The following is a 21,336-nucleotide window of genomic DNA, read 5'->3' on the forward strand; positions in this document are numbered from 1 at the left end:
CCTGCTCCGTAGTTTGCAGTGACCTAGATCAATGGAGAAAAGATGCTCCTCCCTTCTCCATTTACAGGAAATCACATGACGTCATCCTGGGTGTGTGTGTATGTGAGAGAGAGAGAGAGAGAGAGAGAGAGAGAGAGAGAGAGAGACATACAAGAATACATAAATATATCATATAATTAGGCTTCTAGATTTATGATTCAAGAACTTTCAGAGCATCAAATCACATCGAACACATTCTCAAAACACACACATATATGGACAATGAAGGTTTATATATAATCTGAGGCCCCCTAATGGTAGACTTCTGGTTTTATCACCAAAATGAATACTTTCATTTCTAACTGGTAAGTCAAGTGGCATAGTGAGTAAGCGAGCAGGCAGCAACTTGATTCTAATCATGTAGAAGTCAATAGTTAAACATTAATGTAGCTCCATCAGTGTGTGTCAGGGAGACCTTTGGTCCAGCTTGGTTGTACGTCTCTTTTCTTACTATCAAAGACAACAGGCCTAAATTTAACAGCCACTTAAACATTGCTATCAGAGTAATCTAAACTGGGTTAACCCTTAAAGGTCTTTACACTTTGGGTTGGTTGTAAATTTTATGAAAAGAAGCTAGCATGGAAGAAATATGATACCACTATGTCACATTTTTTATTAGGTTTTGGGAACCCTGATTAAAAAGGATTTATAAAAGTCTAGCTCTTGCACATGACATATTTTTTTGTTTAGGTTCAATGCTTTTAGTAAATTCAACATGGATTCAAAAATCACTCAGATGTGCTTTATAATAGTAATAATAGTAATAACTCAGTTTAGCACCTTTAAAAGACCCAAGAATGCTTTACAGAGGAGCAGAAGGTTTTGGTGAAGACGTGAGTTTGAGAAGTTTTTTGAAGGATTCCAGTGACGGAGCGTTGTGAAGCTGATATGGAAGAGTTGCAGAGGGGGGTGGCCTCCAGCCTGACGACTCTGTTTCCAAAGGTATGGAGGCTGGTGCGCGGGACAGAAAGCAGGCCTGTGGCTGAGGACCGTAGCATCCAAGACTGTGTGTATGGTTGCAGCAGATCAGAGAGATACTGAGGGATCAGGGTATTGAGGGGTTTGTAACAGGATCTTGTAAGTGTAGAATGTTTAGCTTATTTTAGAGTTTAGAAAGGTGTTATTGTAGAATATAGAGCTATTGTAGAGATACTGTGTGTAGAGTAATAAAGGCCTCACTCTCTTGTGAAGTTAGGAGTAGATTTTAGAAGGCTTCTCCCCCACTAAGTGGAAATTCCCCAGAGGATGTAAGGTGGGGGTTTTATGACCTCTAGGGAGATATCTTCACCCACAGTGTTTTAACTGTCACGCACACACATCCACACGCACACTCACTCATGTGCACTCACACATACACACAGGTATGCGCACACACTCACTCACGAGCACTCACATAGACATGTGGGAACGTGCACATGTAGGCATTCACGTGCTCGTGCACAAAGACACAGACAGAGTTTGCAGCACACCGTAGGGGAGGTTTTATGATGGGGTCACTTCTATAAAGCTGGCTGTAACTAACAAAGGGGTGAAGATTTTTGCAGAGGGACACCGGCCTCATCTGCCCTTCTAGAAGTGCATGCTTAAATGAAGAAGAGTAAAGATGAATGAAGATGAATGTAGATGAATAAAGATTTTGTGAAAATGACTACTGAGTCCGGTGCCATCTCTGGATGCTCGAGGAATAAAAAGAACCGGGGTAAGACTGATTTCTCAACATAAGTAATGTATGACTTGACAAGAGGACATTTACGAGGGTGGGGATGATATGTTCTCACAGCTGCCCTTCCCTGGGATGTGGGTACTTGCTGGTTCCGGGGCTTGTGGCTGGATGTTCTGGCGCAGGCTTGTAGCTCATCTTTGTCGCCAGGGGTGGGAGGGCTCTGGCGGGTACTGGGCGGTACTTGTGGGCCTGGAGCCCTGGGACCCTGTACTGGGCTTGCACCAGGGAGGTCGGCCGCCCCTCACCTCTGGGACTCTCACCCTGTGGCCATGGGTGCCCCATCTAGGGCCTCCTTCCTTCTCCTCCTGGGTTGGGCGCGCAGATGTTGCTGAGATGTGTGGCCTTGGGGCTTCGGTACTCTTGGGGGCTGCCTTAAGACATTGTCCTGCTAAACCATATATAATGTAATAACTGAAATAAGATGAATAGAAATGAATAAATAAACACATAAAAGAAACACCTGAACAAGAGGAGCCTATAGAGATTTTATAGAGCTGATCTTGGAAAAATATGTTTGCATTCAGGTCGTAATTCTGATTGCAAACGCTGCCAAACAGGACAGGATTTCTTTTTTTTAGTCTTTAGCTATTTTAATAAGAGCAGTCTCAGTACTGTGGTGAGTTCTAAAGGGTTCAGTGAGCTCATAGAGGTTTATTAAACTTTCACATCGTTCCTTCACATTTTTATGCATTCAACAAATACTTTGCATTCAGAAATATTAATTACTGAAAGACTAAACAGGAACCTAATCCACTGACAGTAATGAAACTGTGCATGCAAGCAGTCTTTAACAATCAAGCAAGTTACTGTGTAAACATTAACTGCAGTTCTCAATTATGCCACAGTGTGGCGCTCTAACACAGAACAATTACAGAAAATCAAAGCCTACTCTAGTTTACACTGATTTGAGTGCCGTCTAAATGACTATAAACCTTGTGTCACCATAAGAAGTAATCAGAGGAGCAGTGCTGGTATGATTTTTTATACTCTATCAGGATTATAAAACACAGGGATGATGGTATATTCATCAGGATTCACTGACTTACAGTATATTGCTTACACAGATGAATGTTTTATTCTCTAAGACAAAGGCTGCGGCTCTAGTTTAAAAGAAAAGTTTGACATTTAAAAGTGTTAAAGCATAGCAAACCAGAAGAAAAGAAGTAAGCAGGTCCAAACAAGGACCCACCAGTCCATCATCTATAACCAGGACATCATCGAGAAATAAGTGTATCTAACTTCCGGTAAGGGTGGACTCTAATTTAAATACATTTTGAACAGATAAATATTAAGTATACTTTCTAAGACAGTTCATCTTTTGTATAGACACATAGTCTGTCGTAGTTCTAAATATGCCTGCTCATTACAAGCAAGCTCAGGAAAAGAGAACAGAAGGAGAAACACTCATATGCACAGTTTAAGCACATATATGTGTTTGCATAATGTCTGTGAATAATTCTTATTGAGTCTGCACTTCTAAGGGCAGTTCACACTGAAACAGTCATTTGTACTTCTTTTGATTCCTCTAGAAGTCACTGCTGGTTGAAGTTTTTCTTCTAACTTCATGGCTGAGTCAGGGCATGCTAATGCACAAATTCCTGCTGCTGTTTAAAACTCTCCAGATCATCAGGGCAGAGCTCGTCATAGCTCAGCAGACAACTGTTACCGACAATTCGTGGGGGCTGTAGAGAGAAGAAATAACAGAGGTCATGAATTAGAGTTTACAAGAGTCATAAAAAAATATGATTACTGCATATCAGGCTCTGCGTGTAAAAACGAACAGTGACTAAGTGTAAGGATGATTCTCTGAAATAAGGGAAAGGAGTTTGCAGGCTTCTGTCTGACTGACTTTAAAGAAAAGAGAGAAAAAATCTAATTTGATTGTACAACTATCTGGTCAAAAAGACCCATGTATCTATATCCATATCTATATCTCTTCAAATGTCTTGGCTCCAACACTTCTTTACTTGCTTTAGAAATGAACAGAGGGCCTCTTCCTCCTGAACTCTTGCTCACTGTGTCAGAGTTTTAGCTACTTCTCAGCCTCCTTTAGTAATGATGATACTTGTAACAAATATGGTTACAGCTCTGGAGGCCAGGAGCTTCAAAGAGTAGTTGTCAAACAGCTAACAGATCATCTGCATAGGAATGACTTATTATAAGAGTTTCAGTCAGGTTTCAGAGCTCATCACAGCACAGAAACAGCTTTAGTGAAGGTTACAAATGATCTTCTCATGGCCTCTGACAGTGGACTCATCTCTGTGCTTGTCCTGCTAGACCTCAGTGAAGTGTTCGATACTGTTGACCATGATTTATTACCGTGATTAGAGCACGATGTAGGTATTACAGGTACTGCGCTGCAGTGGTTTGAATCATATCTATCTAACAGACTCCAATTTGTTCATGTAAATGGAGTCTGTTATACATTGCATTATACATGCTTCCCTTAAGCCAGGGGTCTGCAACCTTTAACACCCAAAGAGCCATTTGGACCTGGTTTCCACGCAAAAGAAAACACTGGGAGCCTCAAATACTTTTTGACATCTAAAATGAAGATAACTCTCGGAGCCGCAGGTTGCCGACCCCTGGGTTAAGCAGTATTATTAGAAGACATAGCATACAATTTCACAGCTATGTAGATGACAGCCAACTCTATCTGTCCATGAAGCCAGATAACACAAACCAATTAGTTAAACTGCAGGAATGTCTTAAAGACATAAAGACCTGGATGAAGTTTAATTTCCTGCTTCTAAATTTAGATTCAGATAAAACTGAGGTTATTGAATTCGGCCCTGAAAATCTTAGAAATATGGTATCTAACCGGACTCTTACTCTGGATGGCATTACCTCGGCCTCCAGCAACACTGTGAGGAATCGACTTTATATCCTTCAATGCACATAAACAAATTTGTAGGATTACTTTCTTTCAATTGCACAACATCTCTCAAAATATAAATATCCTGTCTCAGAGTGATGCTGAAAATTCCGAAAAGCCTTCAGTTAATCCAAAATACTTCAGCAAGAGTGCTGACCGGCAGAAGAAAGACAGACCATATTTCTCCTTAAAAACTGATCTTGAATAATCAGACCCCACCTTATCTTAAAGACCTCATTGTACCGTATCTTCCCAATAGAGCACTTTGCTCTCGATCTGCTGGTTTACTTGTGATTGCTAACACATTTAAAAATAAAATCGGAGCCAGAGCCTTCAGCTTTCAGGCCCCTCTTCTGTGGAACCAGCTCCCAGTTTGGATTCGGGAGACAGACACTATCTCTACTTTTAAGAGTAGGCTTAAAACATTTCTTTTTGATAAAAGCATATAGTTAGGGCTGGATCAGGTGACCCTGAATCCTCTGTTAGTTATTCTGCAATAGGTCCAGTGTTTCACCTTCACTCACTATGTGCTTATGCACCAATCTGCATTTAATCATTAGTTATGGTCTATGGCTCTTTTCCACAGTGTGTTTTTGTCCTGTCTTCCTCCACTAACTCTCAACCGGTCGCAGCAGAAGGCCTACCCTTCTTGAACTTGGTTCTGCCAGAGATTTCTTCCTTTTAAAGGGGAGTTTTTTTATTCCCACTGTCACTGAAGTGTTTGCTCATTGGGGATCATATGATTTTTGGGGTTTTCTAGGGTCTTTACTAGTGCTGTCAGCGTTATTCTCGTTAATACGACGTTAACGCCTTAACACAGCAAATTCCCGTTCGGCCCATGCCAGGGTTGCACGGCGCTAACACGTTAACACAGTGCAGCCCTCGCAAGCTTCAGTCTAATCTCGTCCTCTCAAAAAATGATGACTGTTAACAGCTGCCGCTTTACTGAGAAAAGCAGCCAGTGAGGGTTTATAGGAAACACTCGAAACACACTGGGCCCCAGTCTGGATGGGCCTGGGCCCCCTTTCCCTGGCGGGTCGCGGAGTATGGGAGTGCCTACTGGGGTCAGCGGGGGAGCTGGCCCCAGGGAGGGGTCACCTGCCCCTCCCTTCCTTCCCTCCCCATCTCCAGCTGCCTCCCTCTTCCCGCTCCACCACAACCACCCACACATGCAGGGCCTTGGAGTAGGGGTATGTCACCAGGGTGCAGAGGAGGCTACCCCCCCCTGTCCCCTTCTGGCTGCCTCTGCCTCAATTTTATCCCACAACTTAGACATTCACATTACTCACACTCTCATTACACATACATATAGGATCTTGGGGGTGGGCACGATACACGGAGTCCAAATTACCATCAGGGTGTACACCTAACCCCTGGCGTCGTTGCCCACCTCTCAATTTTGAATACACGTAGACATTAAGGGCTAGCAGGAGGGACTATGCGCTTACCTGCTGCTCTCTGGCAGGTAGCTCCATGCCCTCCTGGGTTTTAAATGCACCTTAGAACACACATGCATCAACATTACAATGAGCGGGTGGAGGGAGGTTTGGAGTCTTCTCTCACCCCCGTTCTCTGCGGCCTGCTGGAGCGGGGGGGCTAGGAGGAGTTGGCCGTCCGACTGCGGTCTGGAGTGTGGGGCCTCCCTGCTGCTGCGGAGTCGGGGCGGTCTGCCTCTCCCCACCGCAGGGAAAAGGGTAACACCACCTGGGTCTGGGTGCAGTTCCCCCTCCAGGGGCAAGGGTACCTAGACCCGGTTCGTAGAGTACGCTTGGGGAGTGTGATCGTGTGTACAGCGTCTCTTTATGTCTGTCTCCACGTTGGTTGAGTGTGGAGTAAGTGCATATGAGAGCATGAGGGTGGGAATGGATGTTTGTGTCTGTGTGTGCCTGTATGTCTGTGTCTATATGTCAGGTTGGGTATCAGACGCCACCTCTCTAGGGACATCTCAGGCCCTCCAAGGTTTGGAGGCTTATCTCCACCCACCACCACTTCCCCTGCCAGTGGCGGACTCCCTCAGGTATCGGTGCGTTGGTGGTTCTTTGTGTCTGGGGGTGGGCGTCCGGGTACACACCGGCTCACTCCTTGGCGGCCGCTTATCGGGGCCTGGAGCCTGGGGCTCGCTCGGGCCACTTCGGAGGTGGGGTGCCCCCGGCCTCTCGGCCTGGGGCTCGGTCACTCAGGCACGGCTGGCTGCCGACGGAGCTCACGGGCGCGTCACTGCAACTCCCCCTGGCTTCTTCTCCGCGGCTGCTGAGTGAGCCCTCATCTGGGACTCTCCTCAGCTCTTACTGGGACAGTGGCGCGGCTGCCCCTCTGTTGGTCTTCCTTGGTCTCTTGTGTTCTGGGAGCCTCTGGATGTCTGGAGCTTTGATCTCCTCCATACCTGCTTCATACCCTGGAGGACGGGGCTGTGGCTCCCCACACTCCCTAGCAGATCGTTACATGGAGAAACCTTTGGAATGCAAGCATGCTGATCCACACAGGTATGCACACAGGTGTACACACGGGTATTCACAGACGCGGACTACAGCTTTCTTGGCTGCTGCCTCAAAGCACATTGGCCTTGGCCTTAAGACAACAATTCTGATGGCTAAAGATCCAAACGGGACACAAAAAAAAAAAAAAAAAAAAAAAAAGGAAACACTCGATCTTTGCTCCGATACCAACTGTGTATTATACAGTAGTGCTAAAAGCAGCATTGACTCAATGCAACTTCCTACTTACCACAGATTCTCCAGTCTGTAATTTGAATTATTCACAAGATTCACCAGCTGAATCATATCTGAATCCTGCAGGCCGTTTCTACTCAGGTCCAGCTCTCTCAGGTGGTAGGGGTTTAACTTCAGCGCTGAGCACAGAAAAGTACAACTGGCCTTTGACAAAGAGCACTCCCTTAGTCTGAATAAAGAATAAAATAAAAAGACAATGTTTCTGTTTTAAATATTTCATATAAATAATCAAACATAATAAGTAAAAAAAGAGCTGTTATTATTACTAATCAAATCTTGCTATTTCTGCTGCACAACAAAGACATAATAAAATCAGCTCTCATACACTGCCAGCTCAAGCAGTGACTTCATTTACATGCAGTTGTGCTCAGCAAAAAACATATGCACACCCATTTAACTGCCTGTTAACACTGATTTGCGTAATGCCTAATGGCAGTAACTCAATGCATTTAGGCATGTGGGCATGGTTAAGACAACCTACCTACTTAAGTTCAAATCAAGCAACAAGTGATTTTGAGCATATCAGGATTATTTGAACCACACAGGTGGTTCTGAGTGTTTTAGAAACTACTGATCTGATTTACCCACAAACCATCTTTAGGGTTTACAGAGAATAGACACAAAAGCAACAAGTTCTCTTTATTTTTTTTATTTTTATTTTTATTTGCCTGTCCCATTTGGTTCTTTAGCCATCAGAATTGTTGTCTGAAGACCAACAAGGATACCCAATGGATTTACTTTGCCAAATGGATCATCGTGGCATTGCCGTATTGGTCCATTTGATCGACCTTTGTTTTTATTATTTATTATATTTTATTTTCAGATGTTACAGACGGGACAGACATGAGTGAGGGATAGGAAAGGGAGAAAGAAAGGGGAAGGAAAAGAAAAACAGAAGGGGAGAGGGACAGTGAGAAAGGGGGGGAGAAAAAAAATCTCCTGGATCACCTGTTGAGAGAAGAAGAATAGAAAACAAGAAAAAAAAAAAACAACAAAGCAACATACTAAACACAACACCATCGCATTAATCTAGCTAAGTGTAAACAGCAGTAAATACTAAATATTCAATGTTGTTGTGCAGCATGCAGGACAGACAGCGCACAATGTGCTTTGAAGTAGCAGCCAAGAAAGGTGTAATTTAAGTCCACGAGCAGTGAACACCCGTGTGCATAGCAACAAGTTCTCTGAGTGAAAATCTCTTATTGATGCAAGAGGGAAAATGGCCGAACTGTTTTGGGCCTCTAAATGCACAACATGTTGAACCTTAAAGCAGAAGAACACAGTGGGTGCCACATGTAGCAGCTAACAACATGAAAGGGTTGGGGACCACCAAAAGTGGACAATAGAAGAGCTGAAAAACAATTCCCTTGTCTAATGTGTCTCGATTTCTGCTGCAACATTCTAAAGGCAGTCAGAATTTGGCATAAACAAACTGCAGATCCGTTGTGTCTTGTATTAGGGACAGATAAAACAAGATATTTGAACATGACTTTTTGTGAATTGAACCTGTAAGATCATCATTACATTCTGAAAACACAGTTTAATATGAAAACACAGCTGACCTCAGAGTTTCCAGTTGACAGGGTCGACACTCCAGAAAACCACACAACTGCTTTACTCCAGAATCCTGCAGCTTGTTGTAACTCAGATCCAGATGTCTCAAGCGGGAGGGGTTGGACTTCAGAGCTGAGCTCAGAGTAGCACAGCTAATCTCTGACAATCCACAGTGCCACAGTCTGAATAACAAAAGAAGAAAGAAAAAGACAGATACAATTATTTCTGACCTAATGACATGTTGACAGGTTTTAAACGTAGTGCCACATCACTTTATAGTATGTAATGCACAGATATAAAACTAATTCAGGGAAAAGGTATCATAAAAAAAATCACTAACTGAAATAACGACTTAGCATTTCTCTAATGATGGTTTTGTATCTTGCAGGCACTCAGTGATGATTAGATTGGATTACTTAGATTTTTTAATTCCTCCTATCTATGTAGGATCGGTTAACCCTAGCAGGTATGATTACTAAGCTTTGGCTAAAATTTCACTGGTACATGCTTCCAAACAATCCCCCCCCATTAAGAGCAGTCTGTTACATATTTTAGCTAGTCTGAAATGGTACAAAATGGTGTTGTTCACTTTCTAAGCACAGAAAAGGATACTAACCAAAGCAAGGTTTCACTTTGTGTACTTTTTATGTACTTTTTTGGTTGTTTTGGAAAATCCTGAAAATGTATATCCAAATTTATAAAGTAAATGTATTAAAAACAACAACAACGGGCAGGGTACTGACTTCAGGGTCTTCAGTCTGCAGTTTGGACTCTCCAGTCCTACAGAGAGCAGTTTCAGTCCCGAGTCCTCCAGCTCATTGAAGGTCAGATCTAACTCTATCAGATGGGAGGGATTGGACTTCAGGGCTGAGGCCAAGACTTCACAGTGAGTCTTTGAAATTCCACAGTCAGAAAGTCTGTGATAAGACAAATTTGCAAAAGACATTATCATGGAAGAAGATACTACATATTTATTTTTGCTTTTGCATTTAACATCAAAACAGTTGAGCAGATCTTGTTCAATCAGGGAACCCATCAGCGAAAAGCCTTTTGGGAACAGCAGCCAATTTGGGGGCTTTCCAGTGTAGCTAGCTGATATCTAGACCAAGAAGCATTCTGAGTAGAGATGTCAAGACTTTTGATCATCCAGGGCACCTCTTTCAATTTAACAGCTGCTCTGAAAGAAAGCCCAGCCACACCTCATAGAAAAATCATTGCTACCACTTGTATCTGCAACATCATCCATTCAGTCCGAGCTTGTGACCATAGGTGAGAGTAGGAATGAGAGTAGGATGCGGCAGCGTGTGCTGCACTGACCGCCAGCTAGAGTGAATGGCCCAAAATTTGTGTTGCGCTGACTACTGCACTGTATGTCATTTTTTTCTGCTCACTCTATGTGTACCAGCTGTGCCTGCTCTGTGTCATTTCAAAACATTTATCTCTCATCCATAAAAGGCGAAACATTGTAAGTATCCCAACTAGGGAAGAGTATGTCGTTTCCACAACAGTGCTTTCCTCCACATAGCTGTTGAATGGAGTGACTTACTCAAGAGCTCCAGGAGGTCCCTATATATGTATGTAAACATGTGTCATAGAGTTCCTCGTCCATTGTGTGGTTGAGGTTAGTGTGACTGTAGGCTTCGTTTCTCTTGGTTGTGCAAAGGTATGTCACAGCATATAGCGGTTAAAGTTCAGCTGGGTTGAACTTTGACCACAGCATGTGCGAGTACTCTTGTGCAACAGAAAAGAATGGGTTTTGGAGTACAGAGCTGCACATGCCGCGTCTTATGTGAAAGGGCCTTTAGACTTACAGAGCCTTTCTGCAGTTCCTCACAGCTGGGATCAGTCTCTGTCGCCCTGCCTCTGAAGTGTTGTACTTGTTCAGGTCCAATTCATCCAGAACTTCTGACATTTGCAGCATGTAGGCCAGAGCTGAGCAGTGGATTTCATAGAGTCTCTTCTCTGATCTGTTCTCTGAGTTAAGGAACTCTTGGATCTCCTGATGTACTGAGAGGTCATTCATCTCCATCAGACAGTGGAAAATGTTAATGCTTCTGTCGGGAGATATTTTATCGCTGTTCATCTTCTTCAGGTTGTTTATAATTCTCTTGATGATTTGTGGACTATTTTGCAAATGACCCAGTAAGCTTCCTAAAAGTCTGTGGTTGGACTCCACACTAAGGCCATGAAGGAAGCGAACAAACAGGTCCAGGTGTCCATTTTTACTTTGCAAAGATTTCTCCATGGCTCTGCTCAGAAAGACATCCAGAGATGGGATGGAACAATTAATATTTCCAGATTGTTTAGAGGTTTTCTCAAGAAAAGACTTTATATTTATAAAGTCCTGCAGAACATCAGTATTTTTATTAGTGAAACAGTGGAACATATAAACGGCAGCTAGAAACTCCTGAATGCTCAGATGAACAAAGCAGTAGACTGGTTTCTGAAAGATCACACACTCTCTTTTGAAAATCTCTGTACAAAGTCCTGAGTTCACCGAGGCCTCTGTGACATCCACACCATACTGCTCCAGGTCTTCTTGGTAGAACATGAGGTTTCCTTTTTCCAAATGTTCAAATGCCAGCCTCCCGAGCTTTAAAAGACCTTTCTTGTCAGCCTCCATCAGCTCTTCTGGACTTGCTTCTTCTCCCTCATGGTACTTTTGAATCTTCCTTTTTGTTTGTACCAACAGGAAGTGTGAGTACATGTCGGTCATGGTCTTGGGCAGCTCTTCTCTCTGCCCTCCAGTCAACATGTGCTCCAGAACTGTAGCAGTGATCCAACAGAAGACTGGGATTCCACACATGATGTGGAGGCTCCTGGATGACTTGATGTGGGAAATAATTTTGCCGGACAGCTCTTCATCACTGAATCTCTTCTTAAAGTACTCCTCTTTCTGAGCATCAGTGAAACCTCGCACTTCGGTGACACGGTCAACACGTGTAGGAGAGATATGATTGGCCGCTGCTGGTCGGGAAGTTATCCAGATGAGAGCCATAGGAAGCAGTCTGCCTTCAATGAGGTTTGTCAGCAGATTCGTGACCGTTGACTTCTGTGTGACATCAGACATGACGTCCCTCTTAGTGAAATCCAGTAAAAGTCTGCTTTCATCCAGACCATCAAATATAAACAAAAGTTTACAGACAGCCAGCTTCTCTGCTGTGACCTTCTGTAATGTTGGATGGAAAACCTGGAGCAGCTCCAGGAGACTATACTGCACATCTCTGATCAGGTTCAGCTCCCTGAATGAAAGCAGAACCACCACACTGATGTCTTGGTTTTCCAAACCTTCTGCCCAGTCCAGAGTGAACTTCTGCACTGAGAAGGTTTTTCCAACGCCAGCAACACCGTAGGTCAGAACCACTCTGATTTGCATTTGTTGTTCGGGTAAGGCTTTAAAGATGTCACAACACTTAATTGGAGCATCATGGAGGGTCTTCTTGTTTGAAGCTCTCTCAAGTTGACTCACTTCATGTTGGGTATTAACCTCCTCACTCTGTCCCTCTGTGATGTAGAGCTCAGTGTAGATTGCGTTGAGGAGAGTTTCACCTCCTGTTTTATCAGTTCCCTCAGTCACAGATTGACATCGCATCTTCAAACAGACTTTATGTTCATCGAAAACTTCCTGAAGGCCATCATCTACTGAAAGACAATAAAGACAATAAAACAAAATTTATATATAGTTTTTTTACATATATTTAACATTTAACATACACTCAACAAAAATATAAACGCAACACCTTTGTTACTGCTCCCATTCCCCATGGGATGGACGTAGAGACCTAAAATTCATTCCAGATACACAATATAACCATCCCTCCCAAACAGTGGTCACAAATCAGTCCAAATGTGTGGTAGTGGGCACATCTGCTATATTGAGATAATCCATCCCACCTCACAGGTGTGCCACATCAGGATGCTGATCTGACATCATGAGTAGTGCACAGGTGTACCTCAGACTGCCCACAACAAAAGGCCACCCTGGAATGTGCAGTTTTTTGCGCTATTGGGGGTCTGGGGACCCAGAACCGGTCAGTATCTGGTGTGACCACCATTTGCCTCATGCAGTGCAACACATCATCGCATGGAGTCTATCAGATTGTCAATTGTGGCCTGTGGAATGTTGCTCCACTCCACTTCAATGGCTGTGCGAGGTTGTTGGATATTCGTGGGAACTGGTACACGCTGTCGTATACGCCGGTCAAGCACATCCCGAACATGCTCAATGGGTGACATGTCCGGTGAGTATGCTGGCCATGCAAGAACTGGGACATTCTCAGCTGCCATCTGCCCTGAACAATGTGAACCATGATTCATCCGTGAAGCGCACACCTCTCCAACGTGCCAGACACCATCGAATGTGAGCATTTGCCCACACAAGTCTGTTACGGCGACGAGCTGGAGTCAGGTCAAGACCCCGATGAGGACGACGGGCATGTAGTTGAGCGTCCCTGAGACGGTTTCTGACAGTTTGTGCAGAAATTGTTTGGTTGTGCAAACCAATTGTTCCAGCAGCTGTCTGGGTGGCTGGTCTCAGACGATCTTGGAGGTGAACCTGCTGGATGTGGAGGTCCTGGGCTGGTGTGGTTACACGAGGTCTGCGGTTGTGAGGCCGGTTGGATGTGCTGCCATATTCTCTGAAACGCCTGTGGAGACGGCTTATGGTTGAGAAATGAACATTCAATGCACGGGCGACAGATCTGGTTGACATTCTTGCTGTCAGCATGCCAATTGCACGCTCCCTCATTGCTTGTGGCATCTGTGGCATTTTGCTGTGAGACAAAACTGCACATTCCAGGGTGGCCTTTTGTTGTGGGCAGTCTGAGGTACACCTGTGCACTACTCATGATGTCAGATCAGCATCCTGATGTGGCACACCTGTGAGGTGGGATGGATTATCTCAATATAGCAGATGTGCCCACTACCACACATTTGGACTGATTTGTGACCACTGTTTGGGAGGGATGGTTATATTGTGTATCTGGAATGAATTTTAGGTCTCTACGTCCATCCCATGGGGAATGGGAGCAGTAACAAAGGTGTTGCGTTTATATTTTTGTTGAGTGTATATTGCTTAGTTTTTTTAATGACTCCATCAGCAAACAGATGCTCAATTTTACTTTGCACACAGCTGCTCCTACTGGCTGTCCAAAATTCAGAACTGGACACGGGCTCCTGCACACACTTGTTCTTTCTGTGGATAGAAAGGGAAACTTATTCTGGCCATGTGGCGAAACATGAAGTTAATTAAGTTGAAAGTCTCAGTATGGTCTATTACTAAGTCAATGCTCTTTCTTTACTTATCAAGCAATAATCATTTCCTTTTACACCATCAGAACTTATATTAATCCAAAACACGAGTTCTCAGCACCCTGTCGACACATCTGTTTACAAGGAAGAGGGTTTATCATGACAGTATTTTCCTGATATCTGCTTTTCGGTCTCTTCCTGAGGACTCTACTACCAAGCAGCATTTTGTCCAGCTGTGAAGGTGGTTCACTTCTTACCGAGGTAAATCGCCATGGTAACCTATCCTGTTACGTTCAAGATTGGAGATTAACTGGTATAAAATAATCCCCTACTGACCAATCGATTAACCAGAAATTAACATCACCATTTCTAGAAGATCTCTCAGACCTCTATGGGGAGAGTTGGAGGGTCTAAGTCAGTAGTGGGGAAACTCCAGGCCTCAAGTGCCTGCGGGGTGGGGATGTATCCTTCATCCAACACAGCTGATTTAAATGGCTAAATTACTTCCTCAACATGTCTTGAAGTTCTCCAGAGGCCTGGTAATGAACTAATCAGTTGATCCGGGTGTGTTGACCCAGGGTGAGATCTAAAACCTGCAGGACACTGGCCCTGGTTTAAAGTTTTTCAGTTAGTTTTTGTATTTCCCTGATCTATCTGGGATGGAGTTTACATGTTCTATCAGTGTTTGTGTGGGTTCACTCCAGAAACTCTGGCTTCTTCCCACAGTCCAAAGGCATGCAGTAAGTGGAGTTAGGTTATTACTTATACGTGTGAATGTGAGTACGAATGGTACTTCCAATTTACAGGCTAGCATGGTAAATTGGAAAACTGCACTCAAATAAATGAGTATTTTTATGCTTCACATTGTCAATACCATGCCTGAAACCCAAAAAGTGTGCTAGTTAGATATATTTTTTTTAAAAGTCTTTACCCTACATTTACTTTGTGGGTATCTGGTCACCCTAGTCCCTGGGTGGAGTCCCTACCTATGCAGAGGTATCAGGTAGTTGTGGTATTTAACAAAAACAATAAAAATAAAATTATTACATATGAATTGCAGGGAAAAAACAAAAACAAAAAACAGGAAGATCAACATTATTCTACAACTAAAGACACTACCACTGATTCTGGCTCATTTTCAGGTCAGTGTAAAACAGAAACCGCCTCTTACTTTGTGTCTGAGGGTCCCGGTTCATTACTGAAGTTTGGAGGACGACCTTTGGACCAGTCACTGGCCATAGACATACAGCTGGGCACGAGGGACGATGTTCCATCCTCCTCTTCCTCCAAATTATTGTTTCCCCTAATGAGGATCAACAATACATAACAAATATCGATTTTTTAATTTAAATTTTTTGTTTTCTGTTGGTACCAAACATTTTCACAACAGCATTATTGTTCTATAAGAATTAATCCTGCTCCTCACATACAAGGTCTTAAATAATCAGGCCCCATACCCTGAATCCTCCCTTAGTTATGCTGAAGTAGGTGTAGGCTGCTGGGGGATTCCCATGATACAGTATTTCTTCTTCAGTCATGTTTCTCATTCACTCATGTGTTAACAGACCTCTCTGCACTGAATCATACTTGTTATTAATCTCTGTCTCTCTTCCACAGCATGTCTTTATCCCGTTTTCCTTCTCCCACCCCAACCGGTCACAGCAGATGGCCCCGCCCCTCCCTGAGCCTGGTTCTGTCGGAGGTTTCTTCCTGTTAAAAGGGAGTTTTTCCTTCCTACTGTCGCCAAAGTGCTTGCTCATAGGGGGTCATATGACTGTTGGGTTTTTCTCTGTATGTATTATTGTAGGGTCTACCTTACAATATAAAGCGCGTTGAGGTGACTGTTGTTGTGATTTGGCGCTGTGTAAATCAAATTGAATTGAATTGAATATCTGATCCTGAAACAGGACACTTTCCGCTGACCTCATAAGAAGTTTGTACGTACACTACGTTTGAAATCTGTTTTTATATTTCATTTTTACTCTGAAACCCTTAAACAACACCAAGTCTGCTGCTGACACAACAGAAATGAAAACTGTCAGGAGCGGATTATGTTCCGACTTTCACAACACGTTTTCTCTGAGTCTTTCATTTAAAGATTGTTTTAAGTGTATTATAGATTCTATGCTGGGAAATAAACGTTATATGTACAGTTTGCTGTTTGATTTTACTGTTACTTTTTCTGTGTTCTTTATAGGTTTATCCTTCACATCATCAATACCATGCCTGAAACCCAAAAAGTGTATTAGTAAGATTTTTTTTTAAGTCTTTACCCTACATTTAGTTTGTGGGTATCTGGTCACCCTAGTCCCTGGGTGGAGTCCCTAACTATGCAGAGGTATCAGGTAGTTTTGGTATTTAACAAAAACAATAAAAACAAAACAAAAACCGGAAGAACAACATTATTCTACAACTAAAGACACTACCACTGACTCTGGCTCATTTTCAGGTCAGTGTAAAGTAGAAACAGCCTCTTACTTTGTGTCTGAGGGTCCCGGTTCATTACTGAAGTTTGGGGGACGACCTTTGGACCAGTCACTGGCCATAGACACAGGAGACGGTGTTCTGTCCTCCTCTTCCTCCAAATTATTCATCTTCAAGCACTTGTAAACAACAATTCTGCAAACGCACAACGTGAGAATGAAGACAGGTTTGTTCAAAAGTCACCCAAGACCAGTACACACACACACACACACACACACACACAGAGTAAGAGAGAGAGAGTCCACTCTCTCTCTCTTACTCTCTCCTTATTGTCCACGTTTGCTCTGTCGGCTGTTTCAACATGTACACAAGTACGTATAAGTATACGAAGCGCCTCGAGGCGACTTTTGTTGTGATTTGGCGCTATATAAATAAAATTGAATTGAATTACGTGGATCACCCGAAAACAGGAAAGACCATCGATTACATGATTGTTAAAGAGACGCGAGAGCACCGCACATGTTAAACACAGCTTACGGCAGAAGTGATCTTTACCTGGATTTTATGTTAAGTTCAACAAACCGCAACACCCGCTGGTTTCACTTTCTGTTTTACAGCTTCTCCACCACTTTACGTTTTAGGAGATCACGTGACCACAATTTAACCTTATAGGATGATGGCGTGTCAACGTCACGACTGCAGCAGGGTTTGACAGTTTATCAACACTTTTCTAGAATTCTCATCAAAATGACCTGAATCATTGTCAGATTTCCACACGTCATTAAACTGGTTAAACATAACGGAACAAAGAAATATTAATTTTGCACTCTGTCGCAGGGCTATGAGAGGGAGGGTATGAAGTCCTTTACTGAATGTATTTGTTTAATTACTCATGTTTGCTTAACTTTCTTCTGCCCTGAAGTTCTCTCTATGGATGAGAGGACGTATAGTACCAGATGTGGGATTCATTTATAGTTGTTTATTATGATGATCCACTATTATCATGAATTCTCTTACTTTAGATTTAGAGTATATTTGGATCCTAAAACTCTTTTAACATCGATTAATCAAAAGTCATATTTATTTGAATAAGCAATTGAAATGTTAAGATTGAACCAAGAATGGTGGACACTGAAATAAGACATGACAGAAATCAAGTGGAGGGATTAATTACAAAGACTTGTAAATCTTGAAGTCTTGCTCTTTTTACAAAGACAGGGACAGATTCCTACTGAGCATGTGCACTGGACTAGCTTGTTCCTGCCTGGTGAAATTAATTGTCCATAGCAGCACCTCCTGCCTAATGATCCTTCGAGGCTTTGATTTTTATGAAAGCTTAATTTAAACTCCAGAACAAAATTCTGAAAAACAGTTTCTCTGTGTGAATGTAAATAACTTTTTAAACTGTGAACAGGCAGGTAGCGTACTGAAAGATAGAAGATGACACCACACCATACAGCACCATTGATAAAACTCTTTATATCAAAACTTTTACATTTGTTTTTAAAAGCACAGATTCTCCCAAAACTCTTTAAACTCACTGTTACAGATAAAGATATTTCTTCACTGAACTTTATTTACATGGTGCAACAGGACTTTCTGACACCAGAACATTCACTGTCCAAACACTTTTGACATTCCTGCTTTCTTCCTGCTTTAAATGAAAATAAAATGTTTACAGCTCAAATGTTTTTCAGGTTTTTGCAGAAGAATATATAACTGCTCTGCAGAGTAGAAAGAGCAAAAAGGAAGGAAATCAGCATTATCTAAACAAAACACGATGAACCAAACTAAGAGATCAGGTCTGTTCCAAACACATCAAGGTAGAAATGTTCTGACATTAAAGCTGCTGAAGAGCACCGAGGATCAACAGAAATCCTGTTTATCTAAGTGCTGCAGGAATTAGTCTATAAACATGGAAAACTCTTTGGTAAGATGCCTGAAATAAGCTTTTAAAATTCCACAGATGGTTTAAATACATATATGAACACTGAGCTGCTGCTTTTGAAGCTGAACGAGTCATAAACACGGGATTTTCAAACAAGCATCTTAACAAAAGAAACTCCAGGAGTTTCGTCACAGGAGTTTCAAAAAAGTTTTATGTTTTGGGAAGTTAAAGTCATGCATCCATGCTGTAGTGTGTTTCTGATTTGTTTGCCCTTTTCACTGCTTCAATACTGCTCGGTGACTAGTTGGCACCGATTGTAGGCAAGTCAACATCTTCTACGCAAACTATGACAACTGCAGCAATCTGCTTGCAACCAGAGCAATCACACGAAGGTTTTTAGTGAAGCACAGCAGACGACTGGTTTCACCTAAAAACAAAAAGCAGCTTCCAGCGGCCACTCGCCAACCGGTCGAGGGATAAACATTTGTCCCCAGTGGTTGTGGTGGAGTCACCAACCGGGCTCTAGGTCTGTACGATTTTGAAGTTTCTGATGGAGCTCGTGTAACTTTTCGTCCAGAACATTCTTAAACTGAGCAGCTTTAAACACATTATGTAAAAATATATTTTATACATAAATAGAATTTACAATTTTTAGCTATTTATACAAAAGCTGCATTCAACAGGTTTTATATTAAAGGTGGGGAGATTTATCAGGTAAATAAAATAATATGATATAAGAATGATGGGAGTCCACAGTCCTGGATCCTCTTTGTTGTATTTCATTTCATGATGCTTCAAATGCTCTCACATGGTGAAAGGTCTGATCTGCAGGCAGGCCAGTTCAGCACCACAACTCTTCTGCTATGAAGCCATGATGCTGTTGTAGATCCAGTATGCAGTTCAATATTGTCTTGCTGAAACATGCAAAGACTTCCCTGAAAAAGATGGCAGTATATGTTCCTCTAAAACCTGTATATACTTTTCAGCATTGATGTCCGCAGACAGGAATGTTTACGATTATACATTGAAGGCATCATCAATAAAGCGCTCCTCACAGCCACAAAGCATGCGCAGTCCTGCAAGGAATCAATCATTTAGTAAATTATAATAATAATAATAATGGATTGGATTTATATAGCACTTTTCAAGGCACGCAAAGCGCTTTACAATGCCACTATTCATTCACTCTCGCATTCACACACTGGTGGAGGCTACAGGTGTAGCCACAGCTGCCCTGGGGCAGACTGACAGAAGCGAAGCTGCCATATCGCGCCATCGGCCCCTCTGGCCAACACCAGTAGGCGGTAGGGTAAAGTGTCCTGCCCAAGGACACAACGACCAGGACAGAGAGCCCGGGGATCGAACCGGCGACCTTCCGGTTACAGATGCGCTTCCAATTAGTGATAAAGTCAAGCAGAAAGAGAACTGAGGCAATTGACTGAGTATGCGCTGCAGCCAGGGCCACGGGAACATTTCACTATTAGAAGGGGAAGAAGTTACAGGAGAAAAATCATGAAGCCGAAGATGAAAAGAGGATGACTTCGTCTTGTTGTCGATTCTGAGGTGGGCTCAGTGACTTCAGGCGCTTTCACAGTCACTCGACCTGAAAACATCCAGAGAACATCCTGTGGATTTAATAAGGACAACCTCAAAGAGAAAACTAACGGGAAAGGTGCAGAGACCATAGCAGTCACCAGGGGGCGCCCTTCACTGTAACTTCAACTGCATCAATGCGTCCTGCTCTTTTCTGATTTAAATCAAATTCAGTGGCAGATCTAGAAAGTTTTACATGGAGGCGGGGTCAAAGGAGGGGCAAGAGGTCTAGGCAGGTGGCACATACCTCTGCAGGGAAGTATGAGAAAATGCCCTATATGTAAATGCAGTCAACAAGATATCCACAAAAACCTTTAAAACTATTTATTGTTTCATCATCTCTTCTAAGAAAACAAAGTCAGGGTGATTTTTTACAAGCAAGTAGAAAAACTTTGTTCATTACCTGCAAAACTCACTGGCAAGACATTAACAATCATGCGCAGGTCAAAAGTCTATGAAGGTGGCCCTGTCCTGCCCTGTGCTCGCATCTTATATATCAAAGCAGAATAATCAGAAAATCCTCACTATAGAGGACAGAGATCAGTTATAAATAAGTTATTAAGATAAATAAATAATTAAGACACATTAAAAATAAACTGCTGAAGTAGAATCCATCCATGCATCCATCCTCTTTTGCTTAACCAATTCAGGGTTGCGGGTGAGGATGAGTCAGTAAGTGGACAACTCGGACCAAGGTAGAGTGACCAGGTATCCCTCCTTACGATTTACTGCACAGCGATTTTATCCCCCTCTAGACGCTCTAGTTTCCAAAAATCATCACTGCAAGACAGACCTGTCACGAAAGTCTGGATCTTATTGAATGACTGTGAAGAAAGCAGTAAAGATCATCACGGGCCTCCTGCACTTTAACATGTCTGCATGTACGCAGCAATTCTCCACAGTGGAAACCTACAAATCACAAGCTACTCAGATGTTTGTGGAACATGAAAAACTGCCAAAAATATCCGTGTAGGTTGTGAAAATGAGAAACAGCTACGATGCAGACAAGAAAACTTTTACTGGCTGGTGGAACATGAATGTAAGAAAGGCTTTTCTCACGTGAGCGTCACAGCTGATCGATGCATCCTCACTGAAAGCCAAATGAGACTTGAACCAGACTGAGAGGCTCCTTTCATTACCAAGAAGCTCATACAAATAAAATATGTGTTTCAAATGCCAAACTCCTGTGTCACACACACTCTTTGTTTTTTACATTTAGTTTTCTGGGATCTCGTCACAATACGCACAGCCTGTGTAACCT

At 42.7% G+C, this 21,336-nt stretch overlaps 1 protein-coding gene across 1 annotated transcript; it reads right to left on the reverse strand.

Annotated features, from left to right (window-relative positions):
• Window positions 1-6,922: 6,922 nt before the first annotated feature.
• On the reverse strand, window positions 6,923-17,192 carry LOC146611389 (NLR family CARD domain-containing protein 3-like). The gene is made up of 9 exons (XM_085344933.1): window positions 17,150-17,192; window positions 16,649-16,789; window positions 15,342-15,473; window positions 14,041-14,114; window positions 10,732-12,562; window positions 9,664-9,837; window positions 8,929-9,102; window positions 7,362-7,535; window positions 6,923-7,064 (listed from the first exon to the last, which is right to left on the reverse strand). Exons 2-9 carry the CDS (start codon window positions 16,762-16,764, stop codon window positions 6,923-6,925), a joined length of 2,817 nt encoding a protein of 938 aa, XP_085201059.1. The 5' UTR covers window positions 16,765-16,789; window positions 17,150-17,192.
• Between the last annotated feature and the right edge of the window lie 4,144 nt (window positions 17,193-21,336).

This window comes from Diplotaxodon limnothrissa, linkage group LG20 (genome assembly GCF_057381915.1).
Source record: "Diplotaxodon limnothrissa isolate DT_005_m linkage group LG20, D_limnothrissa_male_GT1.1, whole genome shotgun sequence".
NCBI lineage: Eukaryota > Metazoa > Chordata > Actinopteri > Cichliformes > Cichlidae > Diplotaxodon > Diplotaxodon limnothrissa.